The 24,583-nt window shown below is 33.3% G+C and overlaps 3 protein-coding genes across 3 annotated transcripts; 2 read left to right on the forward strand and 1 right to left on the reverse strand.

Moving 5' to 3' along the window:
• Positions 1-1,838: 1,838 nt before the first annotated feature.
• LOC145159796 (uncharacterized) lies at positions 1,839-7,388 on the forward strand. The gene is made up of 15 exons (XM_079078834.1): positions 1,839-2,274; positions 2,350-2,471; positions 2,578-2,720; positions 2,798-3,030; positions 3,116-3,171; positions 3,249-3,343; positions 3,452-3,554; positions 3,647-3,741; positions 3,863-3,925; positions 3,996-4,071; positions 4,187-4,295; positions 4,400-4,512; positions 5,331-5,389; positions 5,484-5,592; positions 7,044-7,388. The coding sequence occupies exons 1-15, from the start codon at positions 1,887-1,889 to the stop codon at positions 7,176-7,178; spliced, it is 1,899 nt and encodes a 632-aa protein (XP_078934960.1). The 5' UTR covers positions 1,839-1,886; the 3' UTR covers positions 7,179-7,388.
• Positions 7,389-9,909: 2,521 nt separating this feature from the next.
• Positions 9,910-14,352, forward strand: LOC145159798 (UDP-N-acetylglucosamine diphosphorylase 1-like). Its single transcript, XM_079078837.1, has 15 exons — positions 9,910-10,474; positions 10,832-10,886; positions 10,980-11,131; positions 12,013-12,052; positions 12,139-12,231; positions 12,337-12,449; positions 12,539-12,613; positions 12,889-12,928; positions 13,056-13,138; positions 13,220-13,297; positions 13,373-13,516; positions 13,614-13,681; positions 13,776-13,890; positions 13,963-14,119; positions 14,217-14,352. The coding sequence occupies exons 1-15, from the start codon at positions 10,307-10,309 to the stop codon at positions 14,312-14,314; spliced, it is 1,479 nt and encodes a 492-aa protein (XP_078934963.1). The 5' UTR covers positions 9,910-10,306; the 3' UTR covers positions 14,315-14,352.
• Positions 14,353-14,555: 203 nt separating this feature from the next.
• LOC145159797 (protein CHROMATIN REMODELING 4-like) lies at positions 14,556-24,242 on the reverse strand. Its single transcript, XM_079078835.1, has 12 exons — positions 23,761-24,242; positions 22,113-22,421; positions 21,922-22,023; positions 20,753-21,415; positions 20,551-20,655; positions 17,866-20,463; positions 17,515-17,672; positions 17,314-17,425; positions 16,991-17,067; positions 16,728-16,896; positions 16,432-16,665; positions 14,556-16,344 (listed from the first exon to the last, which is right to left on the reverse strand). The coding sequence occupies exons 2-12, from the start codon at positions 22,347-22,349 to the stop codon at positions 14,689-14,691; spliced, it is 6,111 nt and encodes a 2,036-aa protein (XP_078934961.1). The 5' UTR covers positions 22,350-22,421; positions 23,761-24,242; the 3' UTR covers positions 14,556-14,688.
• Positions 24,243-24,583: the final 341 nt, after the last annotated feature.

Consider the following 24,583-nt stretch of genomic DNA (forward strand, 5'->3'; position numbering starts at 1 on the left):
GTTGCCTAGGGGCATTAGATGAAACATATATCAAAGTTAAAGTCCCTGCAGCAAAGAGAAAACCTTATCGAACACGCAAGGGTGAGATTTGTACTAATGTACTTGGAGTGTGTTCGAGAGATCTTCAGTTCATATATGTACTAGCGGGATGGGAGGGTTCCGCAGCAGATAGTCGAGTACTGCGAGATACTATTAGTAGACCACATGGTCTTAAAATACCCCATGGTATGATATACATAAAACATAAAGCTACATAATATTATCAATACAATCTAACTAAATATGTAGAATCTTTTGTAAGAACATACTATCTTTGTGATGCGGGTTATACAAATAGTGAAGGTTTTTTAACACCTTATCGCGGGCAACGTTACCATCTTAACGATTGCTCTCGACCTCCTACATATGCTAAAGAGTTATATAACATGAGACATTCATCAGCAATGAACGTAATAGAACGATGTTTTGGATTAATTAAATCTAGATGGACTATTTTACGTGATAATGCATACCATCCAATAAAATCTATGTCACACATAATCATTGCATGTTGTTTGATGCATAACTTCATATGTACAACCATGACGGAAGACCCCCTTGATCAAGAAATCCCTACAAATCACACCCAATTTGGAGACGAACATGACAACATTATTTCTACCGTGGAGACCTCGCAAGGATGGACTGACCGTTGAGATCTTCTTGCTAATATTTATGTTTACTGATTGGAGTTCAAGGCGTGCCAATAATTAATTTATTCCATGTTTTTATGTAAACTTGATTATTCATTATGTGGTGTTTATACTTATTTTTAATAATTGAACAACTCTATTATTATTTCATTATTCTTGTTTATATATTGTATTCATTATGTGGTGTGATAATATTTCGTCAGTTTGAATCTATTTGTAAATTATTCATTATATTAGAAATATGTTTTTCAATATTATATATATATATATATATATATATATATATATATATATATATATATAATATTAATTAACAAGAAAATAAATTATTTGGTAAAAAGTAATGTTATAATAAAAAATTATAAACATAAAATATACTTATTTTAGCAAACAAGATGTGCAGCATAATGCATTTTTATAAAAACAATGTTGTTTGAAAATAAATAAACAAAGTAAAAAATGCATTTCTATTTCACTGTTTAATACTACCAAACAAGAGAAATGATTTTCAGACACATTTCTCTTGTGGATTCTTAGTTCTATCAAACAGGGAGTCAATTATCTTTCTCCATCTTAATTCTCTTTCTCTGCATTTCCATTCTCTGCAGCAATTCCATTTCTCTGTACCAAACGCACCCTTATTCACTTCTGATATTGCATAAATAGCTCAAGACATCCAAATAATTCTCTTTTATCTTTCAACCAAAGTTTTTGTCCCAAATGGTTTCCTCTTACAAAGTTTTTAACGAGACGAATGTTTGATGTATTTTCTAAATGTACAAGACGAAGAAGTATAAGTATGACTTGGTATAAATCTAAGTACCCCAAAAAGAGTGTTGTAACCCATAGTATATCAATTGTTGCTTATATTTAAGTGTTTCATAAGTAGAATTTATGTATATAAATCCGACAATTGTTTATCCAATATTTGTTCTATATATAATGAACTGTTTTATATATATATATATATATATATATATATATATATATATATATATATATATATATATATATATAGTTAGAATGTTAAAATAATTTTTTGAATTGAACTAATTTGTTATACAACAATATGTTAAATTTTACAAAGGAGTGTATATTAAGTTTTTAAATTTATCATTGTAAGTGGCAAGCTAGGCATTTGGCCATATATATACATTGCGTTTCTTTGTTGGCTGGCTAATCACGAAAAAGAAAATGGAGAATATGAAATATGGCGAGGAGCTTGTGAGGGAATTTCTGTTCTTCAGAGGATTCACAAACACTTTGCAATCTTTCGAGAAAGAATTGGCTACAGATATTGGGAAAGGATTTCATAAGGATAAAATCTTTGACCTAATTTTTTCAGTATACATCCCTAAATTCCAGGCAGAAAATCTAATTTCCTTGCTGACTTTTTTCAAACAATGTTTTTCTTCATCCGAAACCATCTTGCTTGCTACCTTGTCCAAATTGGAGATCTCTGTTCTTCGATATTACATCGTTCACGCCGTACAATCAGGAAGAAATGACAAGGTTATCGAATTTTTTGGAGTTCATGGCGATGATTTGCTGCAAAGGGATCATGATTGGATGTCGTGGTTTGGTGTGTCTTCTCTCCTTCCCCTTTTCTGCTCCTAGAATTTTACTTTCTTCGAGGTTTAACCCTTTTTTTATGCAGCGATCCCGTATATCAAGAACCCTAGATTGGATCCCTTGTTTCGTGTATACTTCTCTCGGGAGTGGTTTGATGCCCTGCATCTTTCTCTTAGGAACTTCTTGAGTGAAATCTTCAATGGAACTCATATCCTTCAACAAATTTCCTGAATAGTTTGTCATGATTCATGAATTTCATTATCATTATCTCTTCTAATTTAAACACCAATACGAATTCTCCTTAACTAATCCACGCATTCCTGCATTGCTGAAAATCAGTTCAGAGAAACACACTGTGAACCATCTCAAGAACGATATCAAACATTTAAACACCAGACTCTCACAACTTCAGGCTTTGTTGGAGGAAAAGGAGTCTCAATTACGTCGCTCCAGGAGGTAAGCTTCTTTCTTCCCCATTTCTCTGATTCCAAACACTGTCTTTTAGTTTCACTGATCGCATGTCTTAATAACAGCAATCTTTCAACTTCCCGCCAATTAAGCATTGATGGTAACAATGAATCTATGTGCTCTACTACACCTTTACCTAAAGAATCCGTTGTTTCATCTAGTGAAGCTCATTCATCCACCACTCATTTGAGTGGGAGAAAGCCCTTGGATAAGGATGTTAATACACCTGAGGGTCAAGCTGCAAGCACTTCAAAGAACAGTTATGGTGGATATGGTGATGAGAAGAATGGTTCTATTGGTAAGAAATTGTAGCATTTTGATTAATATAAAGAAAAATCAATTCTTTGAATTGTTGAAGTGACTAAATCAACTATATGACACAGAAACCAATGAATCACAGCAAGAAGAAGATTTCCCAGAAGTGAAAGTAGACTTTCAGGTGCAAATGCAATCACTCATCCATCATAATACTTGACTTCTTATCTTCTTTTATGTCTCATGGATTTTGTTTTTCAGGAAACTTTTTTGGGCCACACAAGCCCAATTAGTTGCTGTAGGTTTTCTACATCTGGAGACAACATTGCAAGTGCTTCTGTAGATGGAACAGTCAGGTAGATTTAGATCATTTGAAAGCTAAAAAATGAGATAACTTTGAAGTAAAGACAATTTGAAACAAGCTTTAGTATTTTAATTTTCTGATTTCTTTTTTTTTAATGAAGGGTATGGACATATGACTCGTCAACTTCAGCATCAAGAAATGCAACAATCTATTGTGGGGCAGAGATCATGTCACTAGAATGGGATTGCAAATCTGATCGATTGGTATAAATTATAATACTAATTTAGTTTTTTAGTTTCCACATTTACCCTTTTCATAAGTAGATGATAAAGATTAGTAATAATATTTGATAAAGCTTCTCATAGGCACTGCTGATGGAGGAATAAAAGCATGGAATGTTGATGCAAAAAGAGTTGTTTGTGATCTCAATACAACTGAAGCATTTCCAAGGTTTATCTTTATCTTTATCTTTATCCCTAATACTATTATTCTTATTTTTTGTTTCCCAAACACCAAAATCTCTTTATTTTTTTTTCATTCCTTAAAATCTTTTTGTTTATTTGTATTTCAGTGTTCTTGACCTAAAATGCAGCCCAGTTGAACCACTTTTTGTGTCTGCAGCAGCATCCAGAAGGTATTATTAACAACTTTAGTTGAAAATTATTTAAAGTATTAACAGTTTTATTAAAATATTTTTGTTGTAGAAATGGCACAAATTTTATAGATAAATTGGGATTCGCATCATTAACTGTTTGGAACATGAGAACATGGAAGCCAATGGTATGTTATATGTATTTTTAGAAAGAAGTTGCATCTATTTACAACAATAATAATAATAATAATAATAATAAATTAATAATAATAATAAATATTAAATATGTCCATTTTATTAAAGACAGTGCTTCCACTTGGGAAAGATCCACCTGCTATCACCTCACTGTGCTTCAACCACAATGGAAAGATTCTAGCAGCTGCTGCTACTGATGGAATGATTCACATGTTTGGTATCCTTAAAAAAATTATATTTTTTATTTTTTTTTAAATAAATGAGTACCCAATTTTATATTTTATAAAAAGAAATAAAAAAAAAATCCTTAACAAGACTCAGATATGTCAGCAGGCCTACAAATAACTGGATGGCCAGCTCATGATTCTGCTATCAGCTCTGTTCTTTTTGGGCCTGATGAAACTAGTATTTTTAGCTTGGGTATAGATGGAAAGGTGAAGACTTTTTTTTTTAATATATATTTTTTAGGGTTAATATCATAAAAGACATTATATTTTGTGTTTTTGTTTTCGGATTAAATTCAACTTTATTTTTTTTCCTGAAAAAGACCTTGCATTTTTTTCAATTTTTCCCATCTGGCCCTTTTAGTCATTTTTTTTTTCCTGAAAAAACTTGTAGAATGTGAGGGGGTTTTTGAGAAAAACTAAAAAAGTTGAGGGTTTATTTGGAAACATTTAGAAGGTTGAGGGGGTTTTGTGAGAAAAACTAAAAAAGTGGAGGGTTTATTTGGAAACAATTAGAAGGTTGAGGGGGGTTTTCGAGAAAAACTAAAAAAGTTCGAGGGTTTATTTGGAAACAGTCAGAAGGTTGAGGGTTTTTTTTCAAGGGTTAATCTCAAAAAAGACTTTATATTTTGTGTTTTTTTCGGATTAAACCTCAAATTTATTTTTTGCTTGAAAAGGACCTTGTATTTTTTTTTTCATTTTTTCCGAAAAAGCCCTCAACTTTGTATTTTTTTTCCGAAAAAAACCGCTCAACCTTCTAAATACTTCCAAATAAACCCTCAGCTTTTTTAGTTTTTCTCAAAAAAAACCCTCACATTTTACAATATTTTTTGAAAAAAAAATGACTAAAAGGGCCAGATCAGAAAAATAAAAAAATACAAGGTCTTTTTCAGGAAATAAAATAAACATGAGGTTTAATCCTGTAAAAACACAAAATATAAGTTCTTTCATAGTTTCATGAGATTAACCCAAGTTTTTATCCTTAAAAATTAGAAAGTAATAATTTATTTATTGTTGTTTGTTGCCAGGTATTTGAATGGAGCTTACAGAATCAGGGTAAAGTTCTTTGGTCAAGAAATTGCAACAGGTATAAATAAAAAAAAAATCTGACCATTTTTTTAACCTTTGTAGTTTATATGATTTTAAAACAAAAAAAAAAAAAATTATAATTTGTTATGTAGGTTGAGTAATGTTGAGAGTTCAGAATATTATAGACATGAAATGGCTTTAGATGCAAATGGTAAACGACTTTTAGTCACATCTGATTCAGTCAGAGCACCAATATATCAGGTTATTAATACCAACATACTTTTATTTATTTTTGTTTATAATAAATAAATGAAAGTTTCTTAATTTTAAATATTTAGGGTAAATTACACAAATGGTCCCTATGGTTTGGGGTAATATGCGCGTTTAGTCCCTAGGAGCTTTTTTTAACTCGGAAGGTCCCTAAGATATATTTTTGTTACGCGTTTGGTCCTTACCACACCTAAAAAGACTATATTGACCTTTTTATTTCTTTTTGAGTTTGTTTATTCTTTATTTGTTATTTATTTATCAAAAACTATTTATTAAATAAGATGGGGCCCACTCCCACCCCTTACCTTCACCCTCCGATGGTCGCTTCTGTCTCCCAAATCTCGATCTCTCTACTTTTTTTCACCCTACTTGACACCTTGGCACCAGACTAGGAGACGCCGAAATCCTCCTTCGCCGGCGACCGTACCCTCGTAGGTGACCCTTATCTCCATCATCTTCATCTTCGAGAAATGCATACATTATTGAGCGATCTTATTGCCAATGAGAATCCCATCTACAACTGGTGTTGGTATATGGTTTCGTCGGAGCATCACGGTGGGGAATCGACGAACGTTCTGGAACATCGATGAACCAGATGCACCCACAAATGATTACACGATCCCTTTCATTTATTGCCGGTTTGAGAATCGATTTCTCACAGATAAGGGTTTCTAAAAATCATGAAAGGCGTTGTTTCTAAATATTGATTTCTCACAAAGAAGAGTTTCACAGATATGGTCTTTTGAAATCGGTTTTTGAACATCAGGTTTTGGGAAAATCGTGAGATCTATAGTCACTGTGGGTTCAGCCTCGTCGGACTATTCCAAAATTCATTTTACCTCTAAACCACTCTCTTAATTATGATATTCTCCCAATCGTTCCACAACTCCAGATTACCCAACCTTAGATCCACAATTAGTGGTCTAATTTCCCTCCAAGACTTATTGCGGATAACTCATCGGGAAACAGGGGTGGTGTCGGAGTCTGATGGGTGGAATGTGACGCTGATTCATTCTACAAATTGAGGTATCGAGGTTCATCTGAGTTTTTAGATTTTTTTTCCGGTGGGAGAGATGGTGGTAATTAGTCTGGTCTAGAGGTGGTGGTGACTTCCGGTGGCATAAGGGTGGTAGTTTACTCCGGCAAGAGATAAATCGGATGAGTGGAAGGATAATTAAAGGCAATACATTTAACAGTAAATTATACAAGTGGTCCCATCTTATTAATAAACATTTTTAATAAATAAATAACAAATAAATTAAAAAAGAAATAAAGAAGGGTAATTTAGTCTTTTTAGGTATGGAAAGGACTAAACGCGTAACAAAAATATATCTTAGGGACCTTCCGAGTTAAAAAAAGCTCTTAGGGACCAAATACGCAGATTACCACAAACCATAGGGACCATTCGTGTAATTTACCCAAATATTTATTATGTATCTCAGGTTCAAGATGATATGAATGGGATGAAAAGCCTTCCTCATAGTGCAGCCATATCAACAGTAGATTGGCACCCGACCCTGCCCATTTTCCTCACCGGGTCGGTGGATAATTCCGTCAGGGTCACATCCATTTTATAATTCTCTTTGTTTTTTGTGTTTTGTATTTTTCTTTTTTTAATAGAAGAGGTTTTTTTATTCTTTTTTTTTTTTGAGGGGAGTGATTAAGGCTGAATATATGAATTACTTAAAGTACATGATGTGTAACTTTTTTTTTTTTTTTTTTTTAAAAAAAAAAAAATTCTCTGATGTTTGTTTGAGAGTGGTAATGGAATTAGATTGAAGTTGTTATGGAGGGTGGATAGGATCTTTGAAAACGAATTCAAATATGATCTGATAACATTTTTTAGGTTGAAAAGAAAATTGAATGTTTGTTGTAGATGGAGGGGGTGAATACAACTAATCATTGATAAAACTTGAATAAGCTAAAAGATGAGAGTTTTAGGATTTAGGAATGTTTTCTTTAAATTAATTTCGAACAAACAAAACACAATTACAAAGATGATAACTCAAGTCAAAGGAAATGAAGAACACACATTTAAACCCTAAAAACAAATTCTAGTGTATTGTATAAACACTCACAGATAGTGAGGAATGCTAATTGATAAGTATTTAAGTTATAAAAAGGATCTCTAATGATAGTTTGTTACCATTTGAAATAAGTTTTATTTATTTATTTATTTATTTTAATCGTTGGAGAAGAAGACTTTTTAGAGAGGTAATTCAAAACATTTATTTTTCTCTATTTTTTATTTTATTTTAGGTTTTATCACATACCTATATTTAATAACACCTTATTTTAGACCTTAATTATATTTAAATATTAGATTTTTTTATTATTTAATAAAAATGAGTATATTTTATAAAAATGTTTTATAATTTAAAAGAACTTGTAAGACTCAAAATTAAAAAAAGAAAATATATCAAACATTATAAAACATGAAGGTTATATAATATTTTATTGTTTTTTGTATTTCAACTATATATGTAAGAATTTTATTGTCTTTTATAGTTTCGGAGAAAAAAAATACTTGATAATTGTTTATTATTTTATTTTTTTTTGGCATTTAGTGTCTATAAAAGTATAAATATGAAATGCATTAGTAAAATGTTAAATATCCGACAAGTTTTTTCGGAAAAATTACCCAAGAAATACTCAAAAATATGACATATGTTAGTAAAAATGATAAAATATATGAGGATACTTAATAAGATAGATAAAAGATGAGTTATTTAAGTTTAGAAAAAAAAAAAAACTTTTGAAAAGGTTAACTATTGTAAATGATATTTGATAAAAGTTGTTGGTTAGATAAAAGTTAATAGAAAGATGATGGACAAAAACAATAAGTTTTTATGTGATTAACCATTGAAGATTCTCTAACTATCACCTCCTCCCTAAATAGTGTAGTTTTCTTAATATTAATAACAACAATAATAATAATAATAATAATAATAATAATAATAATAATAATAATAATAATAAACTATTTAAAGAGGAAAAGAAACGAACCATAAATTAAACATGAGTACATGACCAATAATGTGATATATTCGCAATTAAAAAAAATAATAATTGGCATATTTTTCAAAATTAAATGTCAATAATGAAAAACAATGAACTAAAATAATGTATATGGATAGCGTAATAAATTCAACAAGAATAATTCGTCAACGACTTTAAGTTTTTGTAACAAAAATTTCATTGAGATTGAATATTAAAATAAATTTTACCTTTAAATTTAACAAAATTTTGTAATGAACATATTTGTGTACTCTTTACATTTTCCTCCTCAAAATCCCATATTTTATGCCAGAAATATATATATATTTTTTTTAATTTTTTTATACAAATTTACCTTGAAGGATCCTCAAACATGTATTCCTTCAAATCAATAGTCATAAATTTGGGAATATGGTCTAACATGCATCTCTCCGACGATATTCAATGTCATTTATGAAATGTTTGGCTGTATGTTTCAAAAACGGTTTTACGAATTAAAATCATATAACAGTATATATTAAATTGAAGGAAAGTTACGTACTTTTGAATTTATTTTTAGTAATCATTTTTTTTACAATGAGTTATAATTCTCTTCTTCAAATTTTATTATCTTAATCATAACAAATCCAATAATAATTCTAATTTAAAATGTCCATTATACATTTGTGCAAATATAATTATTTTTTAAGAAAAAAAAACTAATATAGGCTTTCATTAATGTGAGCTATAAAATAAGCCTAAAAATGTCGTAATTCCTCAAAATAGTTCTCTACGAAATTCACAATTGCATGTAAAATTAGTTTTTTATATGTTCCCCATAAAAAAACATCTTGCAAAATTGTTAATTTAAAAAAAAAAAAAAAAATCTTAATTTTTTATAAAATGAAAAAAAAAAACATTTTGTCTAAGTTTTTTCGTGTATGCATGCTTAAAAACCATTTTCACAACTAGTCTAAACCCTTCATAGCTTAAACACTTAATACTTTGTCACGATGTTGTTAAGTTAAATTTTCTATATGAGTATCTACATTTAGTTAGCAGTTACATTTATTCTTGGTTAATAATAATAAGAAAAATAAAATGTTCAGCTTAAGAAAATGTTATAAAGATGATATAAAAACAAATAAAATAAAATAAAAATGCCCTAAACATACTAGACAATAAAAATCTATCCAAATAAACAAAACTTTAAGCTATTTTTTGACAACTATTATCAATTATGAAGGCACTAGAATTGTCTTTTTCTTAAATCCTTTTTTGTTTTCAAACAAAAACCCTTTTTAGGTTAATAATCAGCACTAGTTTGAAATTGAATATTAGGTTTGTGGATTGTAATGATGATACAGTGATTTGCAAAAAGCACAATCACAAGCACACACGATTTCTTTGTACTCGATGTCTCGATTGATTAGTTGAATTGTCGTCATTCATGATTCATGATTCATGGTTCATGATTCATCAGCCTTCAAATTCAATCACAAATCGCATCATTTGATTAAACTCCCTTCTTCTTTTTGTCACTATCTCTATCTAAACAACTCACTCACACCAACTGAGCCAACGACACTACCAACCAACCAGATCGTCACTGCCCACCACACTATACTTCGCAAAATCTATAAACCCATCTCCCTCTTGAGATCTACATTCACACACAGATAGATCCAGTGAAAGAGAGAGAAGAGAGAGAAACTCGACGGTGGTTACGATGAGGGAACTGGCCACTGAGAACATGAACGGCGCCTCGTCGTCACCAACGCCACCACCACCGCAGGCTCTGCTTGAAAGACTCAAAGATTATGGCCAGGAGGATGCGTTTGCGTTCTGGGATCAACTCTCTGCTGACCAACAAAACTTTCTTATTCAGGAGATTGAGGTTTTTCTTTCACACCAATACATTTCTAGATCTCTCTCGTTTTCAATCCACATTGCATTTATTAGTTGCAGTCGTAAACTAGTTCAATTGGATTTGGATTGGTAATATCAGTAATCACTAATCACTGTCAATGCCAGATCCCGCACAATATAGGATAATCCTTTTCCCTGTTTTTTGAATTCGTGGAAGCATCATCATCGTTACAAATTAGGAAAAATGTACATTGGATTTGTGGTATTGTGTAAAGCAAACTGCGTATATTTGCAGAAGTAACAAATGTCATTGGATTTAGTAAAATCACTCCTATCTCTTCTTCTTTTCTTCAAAATCTATGTTAATTCGTTACATTCTTTTCAGAGTTTAGATCTTCCAAGGATTGATCGAATGATTCACTGCTCACTTCAATCACATGGTTAGTCTTTTCTTCATCTTCTTTTATGTTATTTCATAAAATCCATTTATGTTTTGATGAAGTTAATTGATTATGTGAGCGATGATGATACAGGGCTACCAACAGCAGCCATAGAACCAGTGCCAGAGGGTTGCGTGTCAACTGTAGATGATAGAAAGCTTGAAGATAGAGAAAGATGGTGGAACATGGGATTGAAAGCCATTTCAGATGGGAAATTAGCTGTATTGCTTTTATCTGGTGGACAGGTATATCTTTATTTTTACTTCTTTATACTTCACTTCTGTCAAGTGTCAGACTTATTTATACACACATTGTATTGTTTTTGTTCATAAAGCAAAGACCATATTGATCATGATCCACAAATTTAAAAACCAAGGATTTAGTTCAATACATGTCTCAATGTTTTCTTTTCTCACACTATTATGGAAATAGAAAGTGTAATGAGTTTGTTTTCTATATGAAATGATTGTATACAATGAATCTTTCTATCTGTTCTTAATCTACTTAAAGGATTATGGCAACTATATGATGTTTCCTCTTGCTTTTTGTTTCTAGAGATGCCCACTAATGACAAAAAAATCATAATGAATCCATAGCAAAAGGGGGTAGAAACTGGAAAGTAAATCATTCTTTATGGAAAGTGCATAGTGAATAAATAATTAATGTTTACACAACAAAAGCTTCATTATTTTTGTGTTATGATTCTTTTATCATAAGATAATGTGTACTAATTTACCTAAAGAACATAAAATGTCACTTATCCTAATTAAATGGAGGCAGAGTTGTAAATAGGAAAGAGGTCCTTTTCAACTTTTCAAGTAAGGGTAAAAGGGTCCACTATGTGTCAATGTTGGGGCAATTATAGGTTCATAAATCCTTATTGCAATTACTTGTATGTCTTGCTATTTAATGTGACATCTACCATTGATATTAATGTTGTACTTTTTTGGAGTGTCATAGAGTACTTTAGGCTTGTGAACATGAAGCCTTTGTATTCTAAAAGAACTGAAACTATAATCTTTATTTAAAAAATATATATCACAGTCACAAAATAAATCAGTTTGATTTAAAGAAATGTTAACTTTATTTACAAGTTGCTTATTCTTTATATATTTTTTAAATGCAGGGGACTAGGCTTGGAAGTTCTGATCCAAAAGGATGTTTTAGTAAGTGTTTTCAAGTTTTTTTCTTTCAAATTATATTTTTTAATTTAGTTAAATAATTTTTTTTTTATTAATTCTTTTCATTTTAGATATTGGACTTCCATCAGGAAAGTCACTTTTTCAACTTCAGGCTGAAAGAATTATTTGTCTCCAAAGATTAGCAACTCAATCAATAAACGAAGGTAATATTTAACTATTTAATTATTTATTATATAAAATTAGTATTACATTTAAGCCCTTTTCGCGTGCTTATTTTAATCTTTATTTATTTATTTATTTAAATGTAGGTTCTGGTAATATTGTACCTATACATTGGTACATAATGACTAGTCCATTTACTGATGAAACCACACGTACATTCTTTGAATATCATAAATATTTTGGCCTTAAATCTGATCAAGTGAGTTTTTTTTTTATTATTTAAATTAAATTTGTAGATTTGTTTTTGGGAAACATTTTATATTTATTTTTGGAAGCTAATTGTTGTAGGTGACATTCTTTTCACAAGGCACAATACCTTGTGTTTCAAAAGATGGTAGATTTATTATGGAATCTCCATGCAAGGTATATGATTTGTAACATATTTTTATTTTGCATTTTGAAGAATATAAAGAAAATGTTGAATTGTTTTTTGGGTTTGGTCCAAGGGCAAAATGGTCATTGTTGAAAAAAACTAACAGCCAAAAAGTAAACCCATCCAAGAGAGGGACCAAACTTGGAATGAACCAACATCATAAGGACCTTTTTTAGAAAAATATTCATTTGATTTTTTTTTAAATTTAAATTTAATATGGTGTACAAACATGGTATTTAAGAAAATCTTAAAATTTTGAAGCCAGGTGGCAAAAGCTCCTGATGGGAATGGAGGAGTTTATTCAGGTATATTTTCAAGATAAATATATATTAAACTTTTCTAATTTTTACATTAGTACTTTTCTTTTTATTTAATAATCTGAAATGATAACTAATTTGGATTTTGAATTTTAAAAAAAAAAAAAAAAATCAGCATTGAAGCATTCAGGATTATTAGAAGATATGTCTATGAGAGGTGTCAAATATTTGGATTGCTATGGAGTTGACAATGCTTTGGTATATAATTTTCCTTCCTTATTTTATTAAAAATATAAGCCATAGTATAAAAAAATTATTTTTATTTTTTATAAATTTTAGGTTCGTGTTGGTGATCCTACTTTCTTGGGGTACTTCATTGACAAAGGTGTGGCTTCTGCTGCTAAAGTTGTACGTAAAGTGAGTTGGTTCTCTTTCTGTTTCTTTTTTATTAATAATTTTATATTTTATATAATAAATAATATTATAAATCAGGCATACCCTCAAGAAAAAGTTGGTGTATTTGTGCGACGTGGTAAAGGAGGACCTGTAACTGTAGTTGAATACAGTGAGTTGGATCAGTCACTCGCTAGTGAAATTAATCAAGGAACTGGAAGACTTCGATATTGTTGGAGTAATGTATATTGACTAATATACCCTTTTCTTTATAAATTACTTACTCTTAATCTTAATTATATACTCTAAACCAAAATTTGCTTTTTATAATATTTTTCAGGTTTGCCTCCATATGTTTACTTTGGACTTTCTGAACCAAGTTGCAAATGGTCTCGAAAAGGACAGCATGTCAGTCTTTTTTTTTTCCTTTTAACGTTTTTCTTCACCAATTCCCATTGTCCAATTTACTATTTTACCCCTATATTCATTGCAAAAATTACAGATACCACCTTGCTGAAAAGAAAATCCCCTCCATCCATGGGCAAACACTTGGATACAAACTAGAACAATTTATCTTCGATGCTTTCCCATATGCACCTTCAACCGCCCTTTTTGAGGTCTTTTTTTTTGAATTTTTTTTTTTGTAAAATGTAAGTCTCAAAATTTATTTATTTTTAAAATTTAAATAGGTATTACGTGAAGAAGAATTTGCCCCTGTGAAAAACGCGAATGGGTCAAACTTTGACACTCCAGACAGTGCTCGCCTTCTTGTCCTCCGTTTGCATACACGATGGGTGGTGGCAGCTGGCGGCTTCTTAACACATTCAGTCCCTTTATATTCAACCGGTAAAAAAAAAAAAAAAAAAACTTTCAAAACGATGTTCCATTCATTCAATCCCGGAATGGAATGACTGATTCCGTTACCCTGATTTGAACTTTACAGGTGTTGAGGTTTCACCGCTTGTTTCATATGCCGGAGAGAATCTTGAAGCAATTTGCCGTGGTAGGACATTCCATGCGCCTTGTGAAATCACATTTTAGTTTTTTTTTTTTTTTTTTGGGATTTTATTTTCTTTCTTCATACCAAATATCTGAGAATTTGTGAATTTGTAATTGTAAGAATTTTTCTATAGCTCTACTGAAATTGAGATTTTTTGTGAAAAAAGGCTCCATTTTGGTTTATGAATGATTGATTATATTTTTATGTTGTGTTTTCTAAACAAAAAATAAAGACCATCAACTTTGGAATCACTAATTCCCCCATGCATGTGATGATTTACACTTTTAACAGTAACATATGCGATATGATCATATATTTCAACAGTTTTTTTCTTACACCACTTTACAAACAAAATCCTATATTTTCCACTACACTTAAATTGCAACATATGCCTACAAAAATAGTTACACATTCGTCAAGATTCATCATCATCTGATACTGTCCCTTCTGATGAAACATCCTCCACCACCACCACCACCGGACTCGAATCCACCACCACCGGAATGTCACTTCTTTTAGTTTCGGGATTTGAACACGGTGGAGAAGGCGGCGGCGGCTCTGCCACAACTGGTGGCGGTGCATTGAGATCCGGTTCATCCCAAGATGGTTCTCGTTCTGAAGGTGGAGGCGGTGGCGGTGGCGTCACCACCGCCTGACTTCCTGAAGTTGAAGCACCATGTTCACTATCCGGCGGCGGTTGAACTCCGCCATGTACGCCACCACCACCACTTTTCTTCTTTTTCTTCAAATTCCGGCGAGGATCTTTCGGCGGAATCGGGAGCAATCCCGGAGCAACAAACGGTGGAATCGTCGGTTTTTCATCTCCATATAACAAACGGACGGAATGCGCGATTGCAGAGACAGTAGGCGGGAGTTGAGGTTCTTGAGGTCGAGCATTAACATTCACCGCTTCACGAAGCCAATGAGGCAATTTATTGTTATTTTCAGAACCACCACTTCCTCCACCACCACCACCAATCTCATCTTTCTCCTTCGGATTACTTACATTAACATCAAACTTTGGCTCCTTTTGTAAATCAACACCACCTAACCCATTCAAACCAAGAGACCCTAAAGTATTCGGTCCAAACGGGTTTTGTAAAACCGGTTCCGTGGGCCCCACCGACGACGATGACTCCCCGGAAAAATTCCCACGAAACCGCTCCGGAATCCACATCGGAATCGGAGGGAAATTCGAATTCCCATGTTGGAATCTATGAGGAGGAGGAGGAGGAGGAGGGTCTAAATTGTCAAAACCAGAAGTCGAAGGACCATCCAGTCCCAACTTCATATCCATAAGGTGTGGCGGGAAACTCGGAGGCCCACTAGGCCCACTAGCAAACCGACTTCTATGCAAAGCCCGTTTCATCATTCCATCAGAAATACTCGGAAACGAAGGATTTTTCCCTGATTTCGCAACATTTGACTTCTTTTGACCACCGGTCAAATCCAAGATTTTGACCTGTTCTTCCTCCCATCTATTAGCCAAATCTTCTGGTGTTCTAAATTTTGAAAATTTAAGACGTGGGTCCCGCAACATAGCCTCCCAACCACCCCGACCATGTCTTCGAACACCAATCCATAAAAAGTCAAGCTCATCTTCTGACCAAAAATCTTTCACAAGTTTTCTTTTAAGCACATTGTTTGATCCCGTATTTGTTCTCATCATTATGTTTTCTAGAACCTTCCGGTGGTTTTCAGGAAACGAAGAAAAAGCAGGTGGGAATTGACCTAATCCCAACATGGGTGGGAGACCCATGGCTTCCAATTCCTGTTGAGGGAATCGCAAATTTGGGAGGAATGGAATCGTGCAGAAATCTTGAAGATTGGAATTTGATTCCCCCCCTCCTCCTATTGATCTCCCTAAAGATAAACTCGGAAAGAATTCGGGTTGTTGATGATTATGATTATGATGATGTTGTTGATGATGATGGGCGAGGTTTTTTACTTGTAAAGATAACTTTGACATCATTGACTCGTCAAAGGGTAGTTTCGGTAATACCATTTTTTCATGAGATAAAGCATCACCACCCGAGCTCTCAGAAGCCTCCACTCCTTTCCCAAGAACATGCTGCAACATTTTATCAGATACAAAAGATTAAACTTAAACCAACCACTCAAAACAGAAAGGGTAAAATGGTGATTTTAGTTGGCTTACCGGAGGTAGACCATGTTGTTGGAGGGTATTTTCGTCAATTTTCAGATGAGATTTGGTGTCTGTATCATTAGAGCAAGGTGCTAAGTGAAAAGGGAATTCGAGTCCTATCGAGTGCTTGTTTTTTCTAGAAGATTTGGGATTGGGTCTTTGAGATGATGATGATGACTCCATTAGCTTAGTAGCATTTGGAGCACATAGCCCAAGAACCGGTAGCAAATTCCTATTTTGCCCCTCCTGCAAAACCAAGAATCTTAGTTTAACTTTAATAAATGAGATTTCAAATTTTATTTGTATACCTTGCTTATTGGTTTGTCTTCCGGAAGCTTCTCTGTGATTGGTTGATCTGATCTCCACATTAGACCATTGTTGTGGGGCCCACCACCTGAGGCTTCCATAGCCAAAAGGGCTTCTTTTATAGCATCTCTCTGAGCCAGCCTTTGTTTTTGTCTGGCTCGAAGCTTTGTACTGTATAGGGACCAAAAACGCAAAAAAGATTCACTTTTGGACCAAAATTGGAAAAATGAATAGATCACAGGGACGAAAAATGTAAATTACTTACAACTTATTTTTAAGAGCTCGTCCTGCTGGTGTATATTCGCGCTCAGGCTCAGGTTCTGGCTCCTCATCACCACCATTCTGCAAGTCAATCAACAAATATAGAGTAAATTACATTTTTGGTCCCTGTTCCAAGAAAAATGACTTTTTGGTCCCTGAATATGTTTTGCAGATTTGGTCCTCAAAATAGTCATTTTACTTGGAACAGGGAGCAAAAACGTTATAAAAACCTCAAATAAGGACCAAAAATTCAAGAGAAAATGTTTAGGGACCAAAAGTGTAATTTAAGTAAAGAATAGAGATGGAATTGGAAAGAATGAAAGATACCTCCAAAGTTTCAATAGGCCTTGGAGCATAGGCTTCCCTGTAAGAAACAGCCTTTCTTTGCCTTTTTCCTCTACCTAAAGCAGCTTCCTCCTCACTCTGATATTTCTCCCATCTACAAATGAATGGAATGACGAATGAATGGAATGGAATGGAATGGCGAGGGTAATGGAATAAACAAGGGAATGGAATGAGTCACATTACCTCACACGAAGAAGCCTGTCCCATTCATTTTCTTCAACAACATTTCCTGAATTATCCTCTTTCTTTTCCAGATTTTGAGCAGTGGCATCATCAATTACTTCCACAAGTGATTCCGTTCCCACTTGTTCTTCATTGGATTCATCATTCCAATCCAGAGACTATTTGAGCAGAGACAATAAAAAATCAATAAAGTCGAATTTTCTCATTTGTCACTATTTACATTCTAAAAAATCCTTTGACCGATTTACAAACCAAACAGAATACACAAAGGAATGGAATAGAATTCAATTCCAATTCCAATTACGATTATATAAAATCCCCATAAGAAGAAAAGAAAAGAATTGAACATACCTTAACTGATCCAAGCATATCATTTTCCTCAGCTTCACCATTTTCAGTCAACACAGAGTCAATGTTTGACCGGTCAAGCAACTTCAGAATCGCTGATTCATCCCAAACAATCATTGAATTCCCATCTGTACACTTATCCTGATACACATCCCCTAATCCCCCAACCTTTCTCCTACTCTTATGTTCACCCACAATTTCTTCCACTTTATTATTTTCCCCCACATCTTTCCCATTTTGCCCCAACCCATCATTAAACAACTCCTCAGTCCCCCATCTCAAAATATCCTCCACCTCCTTCTGGGACCCACTCTTATTCACAAAAAGTTGATCAAGCATCAGTTTCTTCTTAGCCAACTGCAATATCCTCTCTTCAACACTCGCCCTAACAACAAGCCTATACACCAAAAGCCTCTTTGATTGCCCAATTCTATGAGCCCTATTCATTGCTTGAATATCAGCATGAGGGTTAAAATCGGAATCATAAATTATCACAGTGTCAGCAGTTGCTAAATTGATCCCAAGTCCACAAGATCTTGTGGATAAAAGAAACACAAACCGACTTTTATCATTGTTAAATCTTGAAATTGCCATCTGTCGATCTGCTATTGAAACAGATCCATCCACTCTCTCAAAAGTTTCCCTCCCAAATTCAATGTTTAAATAATCCTCCAAAATGTCTAAAAGTTTTGTCATTTGTGAAAAGATTAACACTCGATGACCTTCCTTTTTCAAGATTTTCAGCATGGAATGAAGTAAAGTTAGCTTTGCAGAAGCTTTGATTCTCATATCATGAAGGAATTCCAATGTCCCTGATTCCGGTTCCGTCCCTGGAATCAGATACGGGTGATTACAAACTTTCCTCAATTGCATTACAATGTTCAACATCGATTGTTGTGGAATCCCCTTTCCAATGTTCCTCAAAACCTGATAGTTTTTAGTCAACATTGCACGATAATACTCAGCTTGAATTTTAGACAACTCAACAGGAACCATTCGTTCGGTTTTCGGGGGTATATTCGTCATTGCGTCCTTTTTCAACCGCCTAAGCATATGTGGGGCCACAAGTTTTTTCAATTCATCGACTTTTTCAGCAGTTGAAAGATCATTAAAACGATCTTCAAATGAAGTCAATGAAGGAAAGGAAGAAGGTTGCAAGAAGTTTAGTAAATTATACATCTCTCCTATGTTGTTTTGTAGGGGCGTTCCTGTCAATAACACACGATGATTGAAGGAAAACGTGTTGAGTAAACTAAAAAGCTTACTACTTGAGTTTTTAAGCCTATGCCCTTCATCAACCACAAGAACTTCCCATTGGACCCCACGTAAGTGACTCGAATCAGCAAGAACCATTTCATATGTTGTCAAAAGAACATTGAATTTGTAACTTTTTGTTTTTTTATTTGAATCATTTGCATGCCATTCAAATTGTCTCATTAGTGATCTGGCACGTGCACACCCGTGGTATTCCAATACGTTCAAATTCGGGGCCCACACTGAGAACTCTGACATCCAATTTGGCATTGTGGAGAGAGGAACCAAAACTAGACATGGTAATCTTGCTTTGAATTCAAAGTTTAATGAAGAAAGAAACGCACATGCGGATATTGTTTTCCCTAATCCCATTTCATCTGCCAGAATTACGTTTTTACCCCTGTGCCAGCATTTTCGGAGCCAGTTTAATGCTTCGAGTTGATGTGGGAATAATTGACCTCCTAACTCTTTAGGTTGTTGGGTTAGATTGATCACATCACTTTGTTGACTTTTTTGTTGACTTTTTCCTTTATCTGAATCTTTTTCAATTGCTAACCTTTCGAATTGATTGAATAAGTCGATTAAATGAGAGTTTTTTGCGATTATGGGCTCATCCGTCTTTTCCCATGTGCATTCATCGTATGGAAGACCAGTCCATTTTACAAAAACTTCTGTTGATTCTTTAGATGAATGTAAAGCAATCACACGTTGTGGAATCTTCCATTGTTCTTCACAAATGTTTATCACTGTGAACCCATATTTTGCTTTGTAGTTGTCTAGTTTTCTTTTTGCTAAAACTTTTAATCTTGATTCGGGTACCCAAGTGTTGTGGATGTTGGATTTTCCAACCCATTTCACTAAAAACTCATAAGATAAAGATTTTGGAGACAAGTCTAAATCTTTCTTCTTACCCTCTACAGATTCAAGAACAGAAGGTAGTTCCCCAGCTTTTGTTGCTTCAATACTGTCTTTGATTGGAATCTTTTCAGGGTTTTTTGCCAAATCTTCTGATTTTGATGCAAAAGTGTCGTTAGTTTTTACCAAATCTTCTGATTTTGATGCACAAGTGTCGTTTTTTACCTCATCTGTGGCTAAAGAATCAAGATCATTCTTTTCTTCCATAGAATCATTGACCATAGGGGCATTCATTTTCTCTACCCCTGTATCATTCTCAAGAACCATTTGATCTGAATTACTCTCATCATTCTTAGTGTCCTCTGTTAGAATTTCAGCATCTGTAACTTTTGGAGTTGTGGGGTTTTCATTCTTCTCTGATGTTCCATTTTCTTCAGACTCTGTTGATTTTTTTTCAAGAACTTGTATTCGACAACCAAGGACCTTATCAACCTTGAACATACAGACAGAAACATGGATGTGAATATAGGGTCGAGAAGATTCTTTTAGATGTGGCTAAAAGGGTAATTTGGGTAATACCTGTTGCATTTTCTCATGGGCATGAACTGAATCTTTCATCAATTCGATCACTTTATCTGATTCGTGTGATTCATGTGATGGATTTGCATCTTCTTCAAGTTCCATCTGTTTAGTAGAAAAAGTAGACATCGTATCATGAAAAAAGTAGCAAGAATTTCATATAATTGAAAGTATAAGGGCTAAAATGGAAGTATATTGATACCTTGTCTTTCAACTCGATATCCCCAACTTTACTTCCCATGTCATTTTTAGACAAAGATTTAGTCTTTGCCTTTGCATGCTTAACAGACTTCTGTTTTTTTTTAGATTTACTTGTTTCACTAACTTCCAAATCCGTTTTTTCACGTTTTCTAGAACCATCCGGAAGCTTCTTTTCAACATCATCTAAAGGAGCCTTTCGTTTTCTTTTCATTGACTTTTTGGTTGACCCTTCTGACACATCAACATCTTTCTTTTCTTTAGATCGATCTTTGACACGTTTCTTCTTTGGTTTTTCTTCCTTTTTCTCCAACTCAATAACCTTTTCAGGAGTGCTTGACTCTGTTTCTTCCAAATCGGTTTCTTTTTCTTTCTTGATATCTACAAATGATGAACTATTTTCAAGAGATCCATCAATGGCTGATAAATCCACGTTTGGGCTTAATGGAAATGATTTCACTTTGGTTGATGACTTTTTCTTAACACCTGTACTCCTCAAAATTCTAGACACTTTATCTGTTTTTGAAGTTTTATTTTTACTTTTGGATTTCGCAATTGTAACCTTGGTTCTTGCCCGTTTTGAAGTTGGATCCGGTTTTTCAATCACATCAACTGAATTAGTTTCTGAACAGCAGTTTGGGCATCTCCATTTTCCATTTGGGATTCGCTTATAAACCAAAAATAAAATAACAAAAAGGATAAAGGTCTATTTAGTATGATAGAATGGAATCACAAAGGAATGGAATGCAAAAAGTAATGGAATGACAAAAGTAATGGAATGGAATGAGCCATTTTAACATGTTGTTTGTTATGTATAATTAGAAAACTTGACAAATAAAGAAAAAACATTACTTTATAAAAGAAAACTTTAGTTACATTATCGTTAGATAAATTGCATAAGCATATTTCATTTCGTTTACAATGTATATTATATGTATTTCAAATAGTCAAATAAGTAACTGAAGTTTTGAAATTTTTAAAAAAAGTTAATGTTATTGAAAATAATATAAATCATGGTAATTTATAAGGGATCACAATCCGTAAGGAATGCTTCATTCCATTCCTTTATGGCAAACAAACAGGATTTTCTAATTCCGATTCCATTCCCTCTTCGATTAAGGTAAACATCATAAGAAATAGAGGATCAAATATGAAATTATGAATTAGACAAACCTTAAGAGGAGGATCTAAGCACCCAATATGATAAGTTTTAGGGCATCCATCACAACAGAGTAAATCACCACCAAGATCACAAATCACACATTCAAAGTAGGACTGAAAATATAAACACAAAACAACAAATGGTTAACAAATACGAGTAGTTCTTTAAACTTTAAAGTAAGATGGGAAAAGACAAAACTAACCCCATCATTTCCTTTCTTTTTGGAAGGGGAATGATCAGAAGAATTTTCTTTATTAGCCTTGCATTTAGATGATGTACTTGTGTGAGACTCTGTAGGTGTAGAATCTTGTTTGTTGCCATTTGACTTAACTGGACCAAAAGATGTCTTTTTTCTCTTGCGTTTCAAGACCCAATTTCCATTTATGACATCACTCGTTGATGATTCGTTGTTTTTCATTTTTTGATCCAAATGTTTCATTTTAGAAGCTTGAATTGCATGGACTAATTTGGTAAATCATTGCATGTGTTCATGTGTTCAGCCCCCAATTCTCTGCACCAAAAGAAATATATAAATGATGTCTAAAGAAGAACCAATGAGTTAAAGATTATTACAAAAATTCATAAACTTGGCACATATCACCCTTAAGAACCATAATTTGTGAAGTCCAAATTTACCACAAAGTTAACGCAAGAATGTTAGGCCAAAACATTCTTGAAAAACGGTTTTAGAATTCATGTAAACCACATTTTGGGAATTGAGCATAAAAGATTGCCCTATGATCTTTAATGGAAAAGAAGTAAGGGGAACAAAGTATAATTCATGAACTAGTATCTAGGAGAAATGAATAAAAAGAAAGAATTCAAAAGTAGAAATGGTGCGTCTCAATAAGGAAAGTCAACAAGCTTCATCATTGAAGCATTGATTTAATACAAACTCCCTATTATCACTTTAATGTTTCATATAGCAATTACTCAAACAACTTAATGAAAATTGGACAAAACCATTAACATAATGCATAAATGTTACGCCCTTGTTTCAATTTAACTTGCAACACTAGTCGTTACATGGACATTAATTACCCTTTCATAATGACAAAAAAGATTGGAGATGTTAAAAAAAGTAAACCTTATGGACATAAAATCAACATAAGGGGACAGATGGAGCATTTTCCAAAGAATGCCACACTACATAAGAAACCGAATTGCAACACAATGTAAAGGTCCAAAAAAGAAGGAGAAGATGTTTTTGTGATGTCAATGAACATTAATAACACAATGCCACCAAAATCCGGACATGATTGTTATCAAAGTGTTACTAAATTCGTATTAAGGCTACAAAGAAGCAAAAATCGTCAATCAAAGCAAATGTTTGGCACAATCTTTTGTCGACTAGAAGAAGAACAAAATGTAAGCAACTTAATTACTTAAACTCATTGTTTGATTAATGAGTCAAGTGCAATTAAAGCTTTCACGATATCCAAGCATGCCAAGTAAGGAAATTGAAGTCCGCATTTATGCATCTCAATGCAAGTAATTAGAAATACAATCAAGAAAAGTAATAAAAACGAAGAAGCAGCTTATATAGAAACTCCATTAACAACGAATTCAAACAACATCCCACCATTTTTGACAAGGTCAAACATTGAACAGTCAAAGCTCATTCAATGAAGCCCCTTTTTACTTGATCAACAGCGTACATTCAACAACTCCCACTACCAAACCCAGAATCCCAATTCAGCAAAACCCATATTACAAAATCAGAAAAAGATCGAAAATTGAGAGTAGAGAGAGCAAAATTCACCCTAATCGAACAAGAAACGGCTCAAATTAAGAGAAATAAAGAAAACCCACCAACCAATTAACCACAATACAAGTAAAGATGAACTTACCAGCCTTTGAAGGAGTAGATCAAAGAGAGAAGGATGTTGAGCAAGAAAGCACAGGAGATTGATGGGTTTAGAAGCGGGGTTTGTGTTCTAGGGCATGCGGGAGAAGGGGGCAAATCGAATAAATAGAGAGAGAAAGAAAGAGTATATGACACGTAATCGCCGGGGATGAGGGTCACATATATAGATAGATAAATGAGATTTGGACTTTGGAATTGCACAGCACACACACACTGACATGGGTTTTGGTGTGTGTGTTGTTGCGAAGAGAGAGACTCCGTAGAAAGAGAAAAAGGGTGTTCTTCATCCAATTCCATCTTGCCACGTGGAACCGTCAGGACAACTACTGTCCCCTTCCGCTCTCTCTCTCCACAAAGACTCACCTTTATTCATGTTTTTCCCCTTCATCGCCCATGTCTAGAGAGAGAGAAAGAGAGCTCTTCTCTTCTTCTCATGATCATATCAACTGCTTTCTGCGTGCTGCATTGCTTATCTTTTTATATTTGCAGCCTGCGATTTTGCTGTTCTTTTAACCTTTTTCTCCTTCCTAACAGAAAAGATTCCTTGAGAGTATACTCAATAAATGGCAATTAGTTACCAACATAAACTTACGAGAATATGTAGAGAATAAACTCGATAACAAATTATCTTGTGTGAATCTTTAATCAACATATATGTATATTTACTGAAAATATAAGTTAATTATCACCAATTAAACCGAATTTACAATCAATTGATTAATTTACTTATAAAAACTAGAATCCAGGATCCTAAAGATTTCCAGAGTGAAACAACCTACCTTTTTTCCAAAAGATTTTTGTAAAAC

The sequence above is a fragment of the Lactuca virosa genome, chromosome 2 (assembly GCF_052849685.1).
Source record: "Lactuca virosa cultivar CGN04683 chromosome 2, Lactuca_virosa_CGN04683_v6, whole genome shotgun sequence".
Taxonomy (NCBI): Eukaryota; Viridiplantae; Streptophyta; class Magnoliopsida; order Asterales; family Asteraceae; genus Lactuca; species Lactuca virosa.